Source organism: Balaenoptera ricei, chromosome 15, assembly GCF_028023285.1.
Source record: "Balaenoptera ricei isolate mBalRic1 chromosome 15, mBalRic1.hap2, whole genome shotgun sequence".
Lineage (NCBI taxonomy): Eukaryota > Metazoa > Chordata > Mammalia > Artiodactyla > Balaenopteridae > Balaenoptera > Balaenoptera ricei.
The window spans coordinates 45,594,204-45,612,350 of NC_082653.1; the positions used below are offsets into that span (position 1 = coordinate 45,594,204).

At 51.4% G+C, this 18,147-nt stretch overlaps 1 protein-coding gene across 1 annotated transcript; it reads left to right on the forward strand.

Moving 5' to 3' along the window:
• The first annotated feature begins 3,872 nt into the window (after positions 1–3,872).
• CD93 (CD93 molecule) lies at positions 3,873–6,945 on the forward strand. Its single transcript, XM_059897089.1, has 2 exons — positions 3,873–5,960; positions 6,212–6,945. Exons 1-2 carry the CDS (start codon positions 4,039–4,041, stop codon positions 6,234–6,236), a joined length of 1,947 nt encoding a protein of 648 aa, XP_059753072.1. The 5' UTR covers positions 3,873–4,038; the 3' UTR covers positions 6,237–6,945.
• The last annotated feature ends 11,202 nt before the right edge of the window (positions 6,946–18,147 follow it).

Genomic DNA, 18,147 nt, shown 5'->3' on the forward strand with positions numbered 1-18,147 from the left:
CACACTTTGACTACTGATCACAACTGCAGAAGGTGGGAATTACTACTCTCGTTTGCTCCTGTTTGGGGATGCCACGCAAGGCTGAGGCAGCAGTCCTGGCCTGGCAGACAGGCCCAGCTTCCGCCCGTGCTCCTGGGGCAGGGCACAGGGCTCCTCAGTATCCCAGGCTCCCCAGCTGTCAGTGGTGGCCCAGTGCCCACCTGAGAGACCCTGGCCATAGACCTGGATGTACCTGGTTGGTTCCGATGCATCCTTGAGACATCCGCCCCTCCAGATCCGGTCGACACACCTCAGGAATCTCCAAGATTTCCCTGTCAGCTTCCCGAAGGAAATGAATTCTATGTATTCAACCTGCATGACCTCTTTTCTAACAACTGTTGTGTAATTGCTTTTCTTTCACCGAGAATCGAATCTTGGATGTGAGGCATATAGATCATTTTTATTTCTATAAAATTATATTGTCTGATTAGGGCTAAATTGTATGCCCACTTATTGGAACCACTGAGAACCTTGTAAATGCCAGACGGATCCTGAAAATTGCCAGACCAGCCGCACGAGCAGGATTTACAACCCCGTGTTTCACACCCGAGCCGTCCTGGAGACAGAATCTGCCGAAAGCGCTGTTCTTTTTGGTGATTTATCTCTTTCCAAGTGCTGACAAGCGGCTTTGCTGGTCAGAGCCAGATCCAGGAGGTGAGCACAAGTTAGCCTTAAAAACAATGCTTGACCCAGTCAAGTTTTCTGTAAATATTGTGCATGGTAAATTACATGAGGACACTATTTACGAAATGTGGAAAAATCAATAATGCTCTACAAGCATGTTTATCAGCCAAGGAGCCAAACAAAGGCTCTAAAGGGACGGGGCTGGGGTGCGGGGTGGAGAGTCTGAAAAAGAAAAGCTGCCTGTCTGCAGCCAACGCAACAGAGGTTTCCTCCTTCTCAGTTTTGCTCCGTGGGGACGGGTGGGAGTGTGGGGTCTGCCTCGCTGGGCTTTGCCGCAGGCAGAGTAGCAGCAAGGAGTCTGCTGTGCTCCAGCCCCACGGCCAGTGCCTCTGTCTCTCGGTTACTTTAACGGAATCCACACCAGGGGTGATGGCATCAGGATTCCCGTTTGCCCCTCTGACAGACCAGGAAACCAAGCCCTCTGGAGGTGTAGTGCTTGGGTCCCATCCCAAAGCCAGCAAATGGCCAAGCTGAGGCTTTGACGCCAGTTGCCAGAGGCAGAGTTCACGTGGTCTTGGCTGGTTAGCGTTCCGGTGGGACAGTGGCTCCCCTCACCCCCCGGGCACAGGTATGAGCCCACTGAACCCTCACAGAGCCCCACGAGACGCGAGCACCCGCCATGGACTGTTGTGCATGAACAGAGAGGTCCCGCAGCTTGTCTAAGGTCACACAGCCCGTGAGTGGCAGAGAGGGATTTGAACCTAGGGTAAATGTGTTCTATCCCTTCAAAGAGCTGGAAACTCACAAGCCAGCCCCAGGGAGGTGTGTCCTCGTGTGGTTTTGCACAGGTGGGATAGTGTACCCAGGAGGGTCAGTGAAGCAGCTCACACCACGGCACAAGCGCGTTGCTTTCATTCTTTATTCGTTCTTTAGTTTTTAAATTTTTTATTCTTAAAATTGTTTTATAGTTGCTTTACTTCCACAGAAAAGGGAAAGACACAGCTTCATCTACGCCTGAAACCGCGGTCGCCAGCCGAGTGGTCCTCCCACACCGCTTGGGTCCCTCCGCCCGCTCCCTGCAGCACAGAGGGAGGGAAGCTTCTACATGCAGGTCTCAGCCCTTCAGTGCTTCCTTCCGGATTTCAGAACAAAGCCGCCAGTGGTCATTGTTTGGGCTAGCAGGGCTCCCCCTCCCCGGGTCCTCCTTCTCACTCCTCAGGCTCTCGTAGGATCGTCCTTCCTTCACTCCTTTAATAAGGTCATATCCCTCCCTCCACAGGGCCTTGGTACGTGCTATTCCCCCATGTGGACGTCATTTCCTCTCTTACCTATTCCTCCTTTAAATTCCAGCTCCACTGCCTTTCTTCCCCAGAGGATCCTGTCCCAACTGCCCACCCCCCAACCCCGTCAGGACCTCTCCTGACACCCTGAGGCACCTGTCACAGCTACAACTGTTCAACATGTTCAAATCTGTCCACTCTAAGAGATGTCAAGGGTCATGAAGGCAGGAGTTTTCTCCTAGAATCCCAGTGCTGAGCCCAGCACATAATAAGGCCTTCATTAACATTGGTTGGGTGGATGGATGGATGGCTAGATGGATGGGTAGATAGATAGAAGGATGGATGGATGAATGGATAGATAGATAGATAGAAGGATGGATGGATGGATGAATGGTTGGATTGATGGAGACATGGGTGGGTTGGTGGTTGGATGGATGGATGGATGAATGAGTGGATGGATAGATGGATAGATGGGTGTGGGGATGGTTGGATCTCCATAGGCACTAAAGAGCACAGGGAGAATTCTATGGGTTCTATGAAAGCATCTCTGGACTCTCGCAAACATCTGATTAAGATAAAAAGGACATAGGGAGCACCCCCTGAGGGGTCTCTGACTGGAATCTGAGATGGGTGCTTTATCCCTTGTGGAGGCTGAAAGCCAGTGAGTTCCCAACTCCCAGGACGCCCTTCTCGAATCTCTGAGGAGAGACAGTCTCCTAGGTGCCCCAGCTCAGCCCCTCGGCAGGTCCTGCCACTCTCCACCAAGCGTTCCCTCTGGGTACTGGGTCCTTACCATCCACCCAGAGCGCCAGGAGTCGCGGCTCCAGTGGGGAGTGGAGCATAAGGGGGAGTGTCCAGCCCCCTCCCCTCACTGGGGAGACTGACGCATGGTCCACACAGTCTCCTGGGGATCCCAGGAGCCCCAGGAGCCCCCGGTCACCTGCTCGTTCAGTGTCACCCTGTGCTGGCCCCTTCCTCGTCCCTGTATCACTTCCCCTCCCAAATAAACTGTTTGTCCCAAATTGTTGTCTGGGGTCTACTTCTCAGGGACCCCAACCAGTGATAGCCCCGATGAGCAAAACACGTCTGTCATCACAGGAAAAGAACTTTTAGATTCAAGGGCCTTTGATGAGTCGCCGTGCGGAAGGAGGTCAGCCACGGCCTGGACTGACTTTGGGCCCAGATCTCCTGCCCTTCCCGTAACCCCCAAGCTGAGGCAAAACAGGCACGCAAGCCCAAGGCTGTGAGGCCAGAGACATTTTCATTTTTCCTTTCTGGTGCTTTTTGTGACGCTGCTACATCACAACACAATATTTGCACTATGAAACCCTGAAAACTGCCAAATTTCACCCAATTTGGTTGAATGTTCTCGAGGAGCTTGGCATTGTGTTAGAAACTCAGACATTCCCACGGCCCAGTTCCTATTTTAAAATTGCCTATCTATTTAAAGTTCACGATGGGGGGAATAAGAGAAAAAAGACTCTCAAAGCCAAAGGGAACATGAGAGAGGGAAAAGGAAAGTCCAGTTTGCTTCTAAAAAAGGCTGAAAATTATAACCATCCGTGGCCTCATGTCTCAAGTCTGCGGATTAGTTTTTTCCTCTTCTGGTTGTTTGCAAACCAAAGTGGAATTTTATTATGGGATACCAAGTGAATTTCTCAAGTTCCTGGCCCCCCAAATCTACTCACTCCACGGCGTGCCCTCACGCGGATAGGAAGGAGGACAGGCCCCCAAAGAAAGCAGCCGGTGTCTCCAAGCTGCAAAAGAACATCTCCCCCCCACCCATGCCACTGTGCTTCCTTATTCGGGACCCAGCGACGTTGCCTGGTTCCTTTTATGAACAACAAAACCCGTGATGAAGGCAACAGGAGTCAGAAGCTATTCAGCACAGGAAGCCCCCGTATCCGGTGAGGAATAAGAAGTGCAGCGACAGGATGCGCCTTGGGTCAGGGGGCCGCGGAAAGCCCTCAGCCTTTGTGTCCTTCCCTGCGACGGAGTGTCCACGTCTGAGCCCTCGGCTCCCCTTGGAGCTCAGCCGGGACTGCCGCTGTCACCGCCGGGCTGCCAGCCTCCCGCCCAGGGGAACACAGAGGCCATGATGGCCGGCTCCACCGGCCTGCTCTTACTGCTGCTGCTGGTCGAGCCCTGGGCGGGGGCTGCCGCTGACCAGGAGGCCGTGGTCTGCGCGGGAGCTGCCTGCTACACGGCCCACAGGGTCAAGCTGAGTGCGGAAGACGCCCAGCTCCACTGCAGCAAGAAAGGGGGCAACCTGGCCACGGTGAAGAGCGAGGAGGAGGCCCTGCACGTCCAGGGCGCCCTGGCCCAGCTCCTGCCACCGGGGGCGCCCCTGGCAGAGCGCATGGGCAGGTTCTGGATTGGGCTCCAGCGAGACAAGGGCAAGTGCCTAGACAGCAACCTGCCCCTGAAGGGCTTCAGCTGGGTGGGCGGCGGGGAGGACACGTCGTATACCAACTGGCACAAGGAGGCCAAGAACTCTTGCACCTCCAAGCGCTGCGTGTCCCTGATGCTGGACCTGTCCGTGCCGGCCCTGGCCAGCCGCCTCTCCAAGTGGACCGAGGGTCCGTGTGGGAGCTCCAGGTTTTCTGGGAGCAACATCGAGGGCTTTGTGTGCAAGTTCAGCTTCAAAGGCATGTGCCGGCCGCTGACCCTGGGGGGCCCGGGCCAGGTGAATTACACCACCCCGTTCCAGGCCACCAGCTCCTCCCTGCAGGCCGTGCCCTTCGCTTCCATGGCCAACGTGGCCTGTGGGGACGCGGACGAGAGCTGGCAGCATTACTTCCTGTGCAAGGAGAAGGCCCCCGATGTGTTTGACTGGGACAGCTCGGGGCCCCTCTGTGTCAGCCCCAAGTTCAGCTGCGACTTCAACAACGGAGGCTGCCAGCAGGACTGCTTCGAGGGTGGGGAAGGTTCCTTCCGCTGCGGCTGCCGGCCGGGGTTCCGGCTGCTGGACGACCTGGTCACCTGCGCCCCTCGGAACCCTTGCAGCTCCAGCCCGTGTGGAGGGGGGTCCACGTGCGTCCCTGGGCCCCTCGGGAAGGACTTCACGTGCCACTGCCCCCCAGGCTACCGGCTAGACTCGACTCAGCAGGACTGCGTGGACATGGACGAGTGCCAGCAAGCTCCCTGTGCCCAGGAGTGTGTCAACACCCTCGGGGGCTTCCGCTGCGAGTGCTGGGTGGGTTACGAGCCTGGTGGCCACGGAGAGGGGGCCTGCGTGGATGTGGACGAGTGTGCCCCCAGCCACTCGCCCTGTGCCCAGGGCTGCACCAACACCGATGGCTCTTTCTACTGCTCCTGCGAGGGGGGCTACGTCCTGGCCGGGGAGGACGGCACCCGGTGTGTGGACGTGGACGAGTGTGCAGGCCCGCAGGGCGGCCTCTGTGACAGCCTGTGCTTCAACACGGAGGGGTCCTTCCGCTGTGGCTGTCTGCCAGGCTGGGAGCTGTCTCCCGATGGGGTCTCCTGCACCGGGGGCCTCACATCCCTAGGACCACCAGCTGGGCCTCCCCAAGGGGAGGACACAGGAGATGGAGAGGGGAGGCTCGTGTCTTTTTCCGCAACGTCCAGTCCCACCAGGGACAGCCCCGAGGGCACCTCCACGGTGGCCCTCGCCGCCAGGAGACCCTCCCTCCCAGACAGCGTCCCCATCTCCCTTGCCCCACCCGACATGCTGGCCCCCAGTGGGTCCCCTGGTGTCTGGATGGAGGCCAGCACCCATCACCCCACGGCCACCACTGGCCGTGAGGCTTCCGCAGGTGAGGATTTCACCGCCCAGCAAAGCGACGATGGCACGGACGGGCAGAAGCTGCTCCTGTTCTACATCCTGGGCACTGTGGTGGCCATCCTGCTCCTGCTGGCTCTGGCTCTGGGGCTCCTGGTCTATCGCAAGCGCAGAGCCAAGAGGGAGGAGAAGGAGAAGAAGCCGCAGAGCGCAGCAGACAGCTACGCCTGGGTCCCTGAGCGAGCCGAGAGCAGGGCAACGGAGAACCCCTACAGGTGAAGGAGGCTGGGTTGCCAAGGCGGCGGGAGGGGGGATGCCGCAGGCACCGGCTGGGGCGGAGGCAGTGGCCATGGCGTGCAGCAGGCAGAGGGCGAGGGGCAATGGCATGGCCCAGGCTGGGGTCACCCGAGGCCTGCGTGTGCTCACGGGGGGTGCCGCCCTGCCCGTGGCTCGGTCCCCACGCCCGGGGTCCAGACGGCACAGCTGGGGCAGCAGCTTCCAATGTGTCCCTGTTTGTTCCCCACAGTCCGACGCCGGGGACAGACTGTTGAAGCTGAGGAGGCCCCGAGACACTGACAGTGACCACCGTCCTCAGAGGCAGGTGCCTGTTGGAAGCAGGACCCCCATCCTCCTGGAAGACTGGACTGCAATCTTGGCAAATAGTTGTCAGCCTTCTCTTTAAACGCCTGGCAACTTGAACTGTGCAGGTATCACACGCGTGTGCTGTGTGAGTGGTGGGTCGGGTGTCCTTTCAGGAATTTGATGCATGTTAACAATTCTCCCTCCCTCTCCCTGTTCAAATTCAAATGTGACTGAGTTCATTTCACCCTGATTCTGGATTGGGCGTGACAAGTTAGGTGCTAATGGGCTCCCTTTGAACTGCTTCTCTGCGTAACCATCGAAGAAGAAGTTGTGAACCAGGGAAAATTAGGACTGAAATGATTTGTGCTTCCTGGTGTGACAGAGGCTGAGTCGATCAACTTTTTGATTACACAAGAAGCTCTGTTTCTGTCCGAGGGAACATGTTGAGGCTGGAGAGTTTCCATCTGCTTCGGTGGCACGGAGGCAGGACGTTTAGAAATCGCATCTTCTAGTTCTTCAGGTTCTAGTAGTCTTCAGTTTATTTGCAGATGAAATCTGAACAATGTGGGGAAAATTGTACGAAGTGAGTTAAAAGCGTTTCTGGAAGCTAGAGTGAGAGGGCGGAGTTTGTTTCAAAACTACTTGAATCAATTCGTCTAAATAAATGTACTGATGTTACCACAGGCTTGATTGATGAGACAGACACTCGTGAGGACAAAGGTCAAGGACCACTGGTCTCTGGGCCAGGCAGCCCCATGCCCCCGCAGCTGTCCTGCCTCCTCTGCAGCTGCCTGGGCTTGGATGCCCTCATGCTTTCTGGAGGATGTGAGCGAGCTGCTGGGCTGAGGTTTAAACGTGTTTTCATAAGCCTTTAGCACAGTTCACGGTGGCTGATGCCTCCTGAGAGCTGATCCTGGCTTGCGGCCGTAGCACCACCAAGTCAGGACTAGTCCCGCGGGGGCTGGCCCAGAGCTGCCTACGGCACAGGAATCCCCTGGCTCTTTTCCTTAAAAAAGGGGGCGAGAGGGGAGGGAGCAAGAGCGAGAGAATAACTACGATCCTGTGCAACCGCAGACACTGCTCACGGCCGTTTTAATTTATAGCCTCGTGTTTAAGTGCTCACTGGCGAAGATTTCCCACAACTAAGACTGTTGTTGTCGGTGGCTCTCTGTCCCTGCCAGTTCTGCCTGGGTGCCTGGAAAGCAGCCCGGGTTCACTGCAGGTCGGAGCCCTCAGAAGCTGCCTGAGCAGCGCAGGAGGCCCGGGCACCCAGGGGGCACGGGGGCTCTGCCGCTCTGGCGCGGGACAGAGAGAGGGAACTTGCCAGGATCCACACTCCGCCCCAGAGGTCGGCACTCTGCGTGCACGGCCTTCAGAGCCAAGGAGATGCCCCTTTGCCAGTTTTGAAATGTAGGTGCTATAGCTCCGCTTTTGAAGAAAAGAAAATGGAAAACTGGAGGGGGTTGGGGGAAGGAAGGAAGGATGGAGGCCTGATAGGACCCAGGAGGGGGTTCGAAGTGTCTGCTTTTTAAAGCCACCTAATATTCTGCAGTTCCCACTCGGAACACTGGGGTTTAGCACTCCAGGGGGCGAAGGCTGTGTCCCTCGGCCCCGGGGTGGTGTGCCGTGCGGCGCTGACCGTCGGGCTGCTCGTGGCAGTGTGTGCACTTCGTGGCTGGTATCTGCACGTACAGGAGGTGCTTTCCTCTAGGGCTTTATGGCCCTTACCCTTGTCACTGGGGCGAGGGGGACATTGCTAACCCAGGCTGCCCCTGACCCCCGTGGTCCCCTGGTTTTGAATTGGCTGAGGTCACAGACGTGCCCTTGGTTTCAGTGTTCATTTGGTTTCTTCTACAGCCCAGCCCCATTCGGTCTCCGTGTTTGAATTTTTCTCTGGTTGGGGTGGGGAGATGAATATGCAGCCCTGTCCCGCCTCCCACCCACTGCGACATCCCCCCGGGGGGCCGGTGGGGAGAAATGGGTGGATAAATCACAGTTTCTCCAAATCCCCTCCGTCAGAGTCAGCCCCTCTGCAGGCGAGTGGGGTCTACCTGCCCTCACAGCCACAGCCCAGCAGCGGCCGCAATCCCCAAACTGGACCACCTCGGGCAGTGACTCTGATGAAAAGCCTCAAACGGAGGCTTTCTTCTCCCATTGAACACCGCTGTCATTTTGTGCCAGGGTATTTGAATCCTTGTTTTGGGAGCTCGGGGCCAATTGACAAAGTATCCATTTATCCAGAGACCCAGGTGGCTCGGCCGTGACATCCAGGGAAATGGACAGATGGACATGGGGAGAGGTGGGCTCTGCCACACAGAGATTCCTCCAGCCGTGACCCTGGGCTGGACAGGGGCAGACCAGGCACTCTTCTGTCCCTGATTCCCTGACCTGCTGAGAGGCAGAGCAAGCTGAACATTGCGGTCAAGGAGAGGCTCCCCTTGGCAACAGGTTCAAAGACAATTTGGACTTTCCTCCAAAGAATTTCTCATGGTTCAGTAATTTTATATTCGGGACAAACTCACCACCTCCTGAGGAGATAATTTAAAGGGAGGACGTCTCCTTAAACACACCCGTTCCTGAATTTCAGGGACGATCCCTGCGATCACTGCTCCTTTCTCTCGTTGGCCATTTGGAGGGGCTGATGCAGGAGGACAATCCCTTGGGGAAGCCGAGTGTAGACAGCCAAGGGCGGGGTGATTCTTCAAAATCACCTTGGGCGTGGAGGACCTGGTGAGTGTCCTTTATGCGATGAACCACGGCTTCTCCACAGTGTGGCCTTGAGGCAGAAGCAGCTGTGCTGGTGTCCCTTTTGGTGCCTGAGCCATGTTCCCAGCGGCATTAAGTGGGTGAATTTGCCAGTTCTGGCCTGAGGCCGGGAGGGATGCAGGCTGTGGTCACCACTAGGCCTGGCAAGGCCATCTCAGGCCTAAGTGCCTGTCAACGATAGACAAGCAGCCTCTCCTAAAGGCTCGTCCTCACATCTTCCCCATGATCAGGCAAGAAAGTGGAATAAAAAATTAAACGTGTATGTGTGTGTGCTTGTGTACAGCGTGCAGGAGGAGCTGAATTGGGAATGAATCTCTCTCTTGCACACACATGTGTAGCTGCGTCTTTCATGTCCTGGTCATGAGCCCTCATTTGAGCACATTGTGAGGGGCCTGGATTTTACCCCTGAACAACCTCTGAAGGATGTGGATTTGATCATTAGCTACTTTTATTCCAAATCTCTCTCCCATATATACTTCTGTGAAAACTAAGAGAACAGAGATGAGATTTGACCCCCCAAAAAAGCACTAAATTCAAAATGACGCAGTTTTTTTTTAAAGCAAATCTAGGAAAGCCTTTTCCTATTATTTTTCGTCTTAGCTTCTCCATTGTCTAAACCAGGAAAACAGGAAAGCATTGCTTTCTAGCAGCTGCAAAATGGTGTAATGTCCCCTACATATTTCCATCCCTGAAACAATAGGTTTAGCATGGGAATCTGAGATATAAAATCCCCGAAAACATCTGCCCCTCTCTGGCCGCAAAACCCACTGCTTAAATCTGTGGGGTTTGTGGAGTTTGTCAACCAAAAAAAAGAGGATGATAAAATTCTCCACGTGTTCGATAATCAAGTACCTTATCCCATTCCAGATTCCAGGGACTAATACTCACCGAAGTGCTTTTTTAAAAAAATGCAGTGTGTTTTGGTCTGTTCATGGAGATAATGCCCATCCGTTCTAGGAAGAAATTTTGGAGTTCCTTTCTCGCATTGTTCCTCTTATCTGCAAGGGGGCAAGTGTTTCCTTTCAGTAGATTTTGCCCACTGTTCCCCTGGCCTGAAGCTCTTTTTGCATATTTGGCTTAAGCTTGAAATAGATCATAGGCGAGGCCTGGCTTGGCGATATTAGATGCAATGATATTAGATATTAGATGTAAATGTCAGCAGTCCCTCCGTGAGCGCTAAATGAGAATGTAAGTCTTTTTGGATGTGTGTATTTGAAGTTTGTTCCCCTGATGCTGGAATCATGGGCTTTCTATGTGGGGTTATTTCACCCCAGGCCGGGGGAGGGTGGGCTGCACGCTGCGCTGTCCTCAGGCTTCTGAGAAGCTGAGTGGCACCTCCGGTCAGCCTCAGAAGTGGGTTGTCATCCTTTGTGCTTTGTTATGCACCTAGCCTAATAAACTCCGATATACATTGCTGTCAACATGTTTTAATATGTTTCATAACAGCTCAAAATACACAGCAGAAACTACATTCAAATGTATCTGTGTCCCTTTTCAAAGATACCTTGATGGCTTGCCTCCTCACCCACTGGAGGCGACACTGGCCCCAGGGCACCTAGGTTGGGGGAGACCCTGGGGGCACCCAGGCCCACATCTGTGCTTCTGGACTCTGCCCTCTGATCCTGAGCCTGTGCTCCATGCCTCCACCTTCACCGTCCGATTCCCTGCATCTTTTTAGTTGCACGGGTGACACCTGGTGCAGGATTAAACGTGTCCAATTGGCGGGATGTGTAAACACCGTTCTGTAATGATCATAGGAGCATTTATCACCACTTGGTCAGCAGACCTTTTCCAGTTTATTTAACTGATTGGACAGACCAACTGGCTTGCTCATTGCTTGGCTGCATAAACCTCACCGTGACTGGAGGCGGGGGCAGCAGATGGTGGTTGATTCCCAGGCCATCTGCTTTTCAGGTTGTTTACTTGGTAGGAACAGGGCTCACGGAGGATCAAGGGCTCTCCAGTGATGCTAATGGCCCGGACACGTGTGATAAACAGTCATGACTGGGGTCCAATAAAGCTGATCCTTGAGCTGTCTAGTCACTAACAAAATCCATTTGGAAATTATATCTTAATATGAAGGACCATGGCTGACCCCACCACATCATACACACTCACACAGAGACACGCACCACAAACACAGAAACGCGACGGCCCCCACAGACACAAAGAGACACACAAACACACACAATCCTAACATCCTCTGTTTCATACTGAAAAACCTGAGGCCAGGGTTTCCTGATTTCTGGGAAAAGCCCATGAACAAAAATGCCACATGTTAGCGGCGAGTCCTCTTAGTGACTTAAAACGATGTAAATGCTAGTAAATCTTTCAAATATGATTCATTCACAAAAAAATCGATTTATACAGAATTATACCTACTGCACAACGCAAGTATATCTGTGACAGACAACACGTAGATTCAAATGAAAGACCAACGTACACATCACGTACCTCCCACGGCTTTAACATGGACTGAATGAGTAGGCCCCGTTTTCAGCTGACTCCTAAGTCCATTCAGTAAGAGGAGACAGAGACAGTAAACCCCAAACCAAAAAGCCTCAGCTCAGTCTCTCCTTGAATTACATTGTGACATCACAGTTGCTTAAAAAGAGAACAGTGTCTCATCCCCTTCACACCCTGGCTCATCCTTTTTGCAGGAAGTGAAGGCCAGGTAAGCGGTGAAAAGTGAAAAAAGAGGCCGGGGAGAAGCCCCGAGGCCAGCAGCTGCTCCAGGGAACTTGACCCGAGGGCCCGCTCTTCACAGGGCTGAGCAAACCCTCCCAAGCCTCCAGGAGCCCACAGCCAGAGCTCCCCGTGTGCGGCTGCTCCGGCTCTGCTTGTTGGGTTTTCTATTTGAGGTCTGTCACCATTGACTTGGATGTTAGTCCTCCCTTGTGGTAGATATTGGTCCGTAGAATTCAACTGCATGGAGGGAAGGAGGGGAAGGATGGAGGATAAACAGAGAGGGAAGAAAGGAAGGAGAGGGAGGGAGGGAAAGGGGGCAGGGGATGCTCAGATGAAGGTCAAGGTGAAGGTCATCGGGCCCCAACTGCACATCTTGGCTTTCAGTTTGAGACAGTGCAGGGCCGTTTTCCCTCTGTGCCATCGCTAACCTCCTGGGTCACAGGGTGGGACAGCCGAGCTGCCTTCCGCTGATCCAGGTGGAGGACCAAAACCCTTCGCGTTGTGCTCTTGTCACCTTTCCCTGAAAAGCACTGCTTACCTCGTCCCCTTCACATTTCACACTTGTCCGCATCATTGATATCATAGAGTCTTAAGCTGGGTCCACGATGTCTGCTCTGTTGAGCTCCTTCTGAGTTCAAATATCCCATGAAAATAATGAGACTTGTGAGGTGGAGGAAAATAATTGTGCCTTTTACCTTCTTTCTCCAGGGTCTTCCTTTCCCTAAAAGATTATGTCCCAAACCTAAGTGTTTCACTTCCTCGTCAAACCCGTCATCTCCGCACCCGAGAGTGGTGCCCCTGTGTGTCCCAGCCCTCACCCTCATGGTCAAGGTCAAGGTCACAGTGTGTGTGGGGTGCAGTCCTGCACACCTGTCACACCAGTTTGTCCATCATCTTTGTCCAAGTCATCGTCTCCCACGGGGGTCAGCTTTGTCACTCCTTGTATTTCTGTCAGCTTTGGCTTCTCCTTAAAGCTGTGCCGTTGGGTGATTGAAGTGTGTCTGGCATATTGCTTTCTTTACCAATATGAAATATAACTTTTTGGACATTTTCACGTCAAATTCTATTTTGTCTAACCCTTGAGACTGATATACCTAGTTAATTTGTGGCATTTTATGAATACAAACTTTTTCAGTTAAAATTTCTTTGTTTTCAGCTTTCTTTATGTTTGTCTCTCTATGTGTTCCCATCCTGCCTGCTCTGGGCCCTCTTTCTCCATCGTAGGAGCCTGAAGCCCCCGCAGGGCCTCAGCCCAGAGGGTCTGAGTGAGTAGGTCTGGGCTGGAGCCCGAGAATCTGCATTTCTAGCAGGTTTCCAGGGGAAGCTGCTATTGCTGGTCTGGGGGTCCACCAGGAGGACCTCTCCTTTATCCAGTCGGGGGCAGTTTTCTTCTCTCATTATTGGGAGTATTCCGTCCTGGCCATCCTCTTGACTCTCTTATTCTGGAAGTGGTTTTGGATGGTCCTCCTCCCTGTGTCTCTTGACTTTCCTCCGCTCCTTGTCTTTCTTCCATCTCGAGGTGGCTGTGAAATCGCACTTTCTCTCCAGCCCTCCCAGTGGCCCTGGCCCTTCCCAAAGCACTGGTCACCTTCTAACATGGTGTATCGTCTCCTCCAGTAATTATGATTTGTTATTTATTGTCTATATTTATATATATGTAAGCTCCTCCAGGGCAGATTTTTGTTGTTGTTTGGTCCCTGATACGTCCCGGGCCTGGCACACAGTGGTGCTCAATAACTGTTTGTCGGATGCACGGCTGCCCTGGGGGCCCTGGAGCAGGACAGCAGGCAGGGGAAGCCAACGCTGCACCCAGGGGGCCCTATTTTAAACCCTGATGTTGTCCGTGGCCTCCTCTCCGACCAGAGTCCACTAGCTGCCCCTCCGCTGTCTGCTCACCCGGCCCCGTCTCCGGCAGAGGGCATTGCGCACACTCAGGACGTCCCTACTGCTCTTGGACAGTTGCTCTCATATCCATCTGGTCTCCAGGCTCCCTTTGTTCCAGAAGCAGACCTGGAGACAGGGATTCCAGTGCAAGTAGTTGATTGGGAAGGACAGCGTTAGCGGTAGAGTCACGGGGAGGTGATACAACCGTGGAAACTCTGGGAATGTATCCTACCCGAGGGCCAAGGGAACCGGGGTATTGATACACCAACTGCCGCCAATAAGGGATGGGGCTGCTGCAGGGTGATGGGTAATTCCTGGCACTTCCAGAAGGGCCTCCACTCTTGGGATGGGAGAAGACTTCAGGTACAGAGACACAGACATGGGAGGATGTAATTTGACCTGACCACGGTGACAGTCTCAAGGCTGTGGCTGGGCCCCCGGCCGCATCTTCACCTGTCCTCACCTGTCCTCTACACCTGGCTGAGACAGCCCTTCCTTCCTCCACAAGTCACAGCAGATTTCTTCAGGAGGCAGCTGAGTCCTTGAAGAGAGAGTTCTCTTTCCAGATTTCTCTGATGGCCCCGTCCCTTTGTTCTTGGCATGACTGCTCAGTGTTCCCGTGTCTGTCTTCTTGCGAGGCTGGGAGGCACCTGAGGGAAGGGTGAGCCTCACACAGAGCTTTACACACAACCAGGTTTCAAATGTTGTCAACGTAAGGCCACCTGGATAGATAGTTCACAGGACACGTTATTAAAGCAATGTGGCAGGAAAATTCACCAAACTTTTACTACTACAAGATAGAAAGTGGTATTTATTTATTGGGAAACAGCCAGTATCACTCTCCCCACTTTATAGGTAGGGAACCAGAGGCACAGAGTAGTTGCTAAACTTGTCCACGGTCACAGCTGACAAGTGGTGAAGTAGGGCTGTGAAATCCTGCAGCCTGACCATGTCACTAGGTCTCACTGCCTCCGACTAAACCCAAAAGTGTCAACCAGAAGCCAGTGAGGAGACAGGCTGGCTCTCAACCTATTTGAGACAGGAAGGTGGAGCACTGAGCAATGATGGGTATTTCTAATAATAGCTTATGTCCAAATGAGCATCCCTGTATCCCTACGCTTGTGTATTCCCCCAACCACACATGCATGTGCGCACACACACACACACACACACACACTAGTACTTCTCAAAAGCTCTCTGCCATCCCCAGAGAGCTTGTGCACCTGAGACCCACCATGATCTGAGGGTGCATCTTGTGTCTGTGCCCTCATTGACCCCGCAGGGGCCTTCCCGGTTCTGTCTTGGTCACAATGGTACATTCGTGCGTCGTGGAGGAGGAGGCGTGGCTGTATCCTGCTGTCAGAGGTGACTTCTCCACTGGACCTCTTGTGCACAGTGATGGGAATGTCAGAGGTGCACCTTCATCAGAAACAGCTGGCTAGTTTCTTAAAAAGTTAAACATACACATACGACCTACCAATTCTGCTCTTAGACATTTACTCAAGGGCAATGAAACCATGATCCTCACAGTCTTGGCCACAGGTATTCACAGGAGGTTTATTTACAGAGCCTGGACCTGGACACACCTTCTGTGCCCAGTCTTCTCTCTACCTCCCTCCAGGGCAGCTCGGGAATCATTAATCCCCTTCATTTTCCTGGCCTCCATCCAAAGATGCACATACCTCATGAAGAAGAGGTCTCCCTGCCACCCCCTCATCTGCTCCACGCCCACTCCCCCCCCCAACACCATGCTGAGTATTCTCTTTTCAGATTCACAGTGTCCTGTTCCTTCTCTTATCCCCCTCCTTCAAGTCATCTAACTGCATTTCCTTCTGAGCAATGGCCAAACCCTACCCTTGATCTTCAGGCCCTGCACTTTTAGGGAAGCATCTTTTACTATGGGAACAACTGTTCATGTTATTAAAATTCATAGGTAAAAACAACCTTGGAAAAGCTCCTGGGCACTGCAGATGCCAGGTTTGAAGTGAGACCAGTGTCTGCAGTAATGTCGTGGCCTTTCTTTAAGAGGCTTTTACAGAGGGGACCAGATGCCCAGAATGGCTTTGATGTTCAGAGACTGGATTTGCTGTTTAATGGTTTGAGGCTGAAATGAAATGCTGTTTGTTAACTTTAGTTACATGCTGAACGTTCTTCAACATGAGGCACTTATCCTTTTTTGAGCATAGGAAAAGATGATTCATTTGGACCTTGTTATTTCAAAATTTGGAGTCACATGGTCTGGAATCAACTCATGCATTAGCTTAACAAACAAGAAAACAAACCAGAATGAATGAATGAATAAATAAATAAAGTTTTGCTGGGGGAAATGAGGTTCATAAGAGATTTTTAGCTGAGCTGTTTAGCCTACAAAATTCATCTTCAGGTGCACTTATCCCAATGTTTACATCCATTTGTGTAGAATAGATAGGAATTACAAATATTCTCACATGAATGCAAATGAATCAATATCTGTTCAATATTTGTTCTGCGTATTTTATTCTGTTTCTACTTTTATGTTAAGTGAACTTGTAGTATTTAGTGGTGAATTCGCTTGTCCATAATAAAGCCTGATTAGCATAAGGCTTATTTTCTCACATGACAAAGGGTCCAGAGATTGGAAATCTCAGGCTGCCACAGCCGCTGTCAACTGCCTTCCATCTTTTTGGCCCTTCATCACCAGCTTGTGGCTTTCATCCTCATGTTTACCACATGGCCCTACAAAGGCAGTCCTTTTTTTCTTATTTATAGGCAGAGAAATGTACCAATCCCAACTCTACAATTTGCTGAGTTGTGGTAAGTGTACACACCACCCCATAACCATTGCTCCAATCAAGAGGACCTCCCACCACCCAGCGGGTCCCCTGTGCTCCTCCCAGTTCATTCCCCCTCCCCACTGTGCAGACCAACACCGCTTGGCTTCCCATCACTATCCATTCCATTTGCCTGTTCTAGGCATTTGAGTTGATGGAATCAGAGTTTATCGGGTTCAAGCCTGTTGTTTTGTTACTTGTTTTCTGCCTTTTCTACTTTTTTGTTTTTCTTCTGATTCTTTTTTCTTGTTTTATTTTGGGCTAACCAAGTATTGTGTTTTTCATTCCTAGACTTCATTTTTTGAGTAGTTTTAGGTTTACAAAAGAATTGAGTTGAAAGTACAGAGAGTTCCCTTATAATCTCTCAACACTTTACAGTTTCCTGTTATTAGGATTTGGCTTTGGTGAGGTACATAGGGTAAAATGATGAGCCAATATTGACACATTATTATTCACTAAAGTCCATAGTTTACATTAGGGTTCACTCTTTGTATTGTACATTCTATGGGTTTTGAAAAATGTATCATGACATGTATCCACCAGTGCAGTATCACACAGAATAGTTTCCCTGCCCTAAAACCCCCAGTGCTCCACTGTTCACCTCTTCCCCACTTCCCCAAAGCCCTGGCAACCACTGATCTCTCACTGTCTCTGTAGTTTTACCTTTTCTAGAATGTCATACATTTGGAATCATACAGCATGTAGCATTTGCAGACTGGCTTAGCAATATGCATTTAAGGTTCCTCCATGTCTTTTCATGGCTCAATAGCTCATTTCTTTTTTGGTTTGAATAATATTGCACTGTCTGGATGTACCATCATTTATTTATCCATTTACCTACTGGAGGATATTTTGGTTGCTTCCAAGTTTTGGCAATTATCAATAAAATTACTATAAACATCCATGTGTTTGTGTGGACGTAAGTTTTTAATTCATTCATGTGAATACCTAATAGTGTGATTACTGTATATTATAAGAATATGTTTAGTGTTGTAAGAAATTACCAAACTGTCCTCTAAGGTGGCCGAACCATTTTGCATTCCCGTCAGCAATGAATGAGAGTTCCTGTTGCTCCACATCCTCCTCAACATTTGGTATTGTCAGTGTTCTGGATTTTGGCCATTCTAATAGGTGTGTAGTGGCATCTCATTTTTGTTTTAATTTGCCTTCCCTGATGACATGATGTGGAGCATCTTTTTATATGCTTATTTGTCATCTGTGTGTCTTCTTTGGTAAGGTGTCTGTTAAGGTCTTTTGCCCATTTTAAAATTGGGTTGTTTTCTTATTGTTGACTTTTAAGAGTTCCTTTGTATATTTTGGGTACCAGTCCTTTATCGAAAATTTTTTTGCAAAGATTTTCTCCCAGTCTGTGGCTTATCTTTTCATTCTCTTAATGGGTTTTAGTTGCCCCACACCTTGTGAATTGCGAGTGTGCTGAGGAGAAAGTATGAATAAGCATGGATCTCACCCAAAGTGGCTTCCTTCTTTTAAGGGTTAAATCCCTCCAGTTTCTGTCTGATTCTGGTCACTATCCAGTGTCTTCAAATAGTTGTTTTTTATATTTTGTCCAGAATTAAAAATTTCTTTTTTACCAGAAACAGATCTTATATTTGTCCTTTTTGAAGGATCCTCCAGATAGCCCACCAAGCAGTTTTTAAAAATATCCCATTGGCTAAAATTGGACAACATGACCGTCTCTAGACTGACCACTGGGAGGGTCCTTAGAGAACAG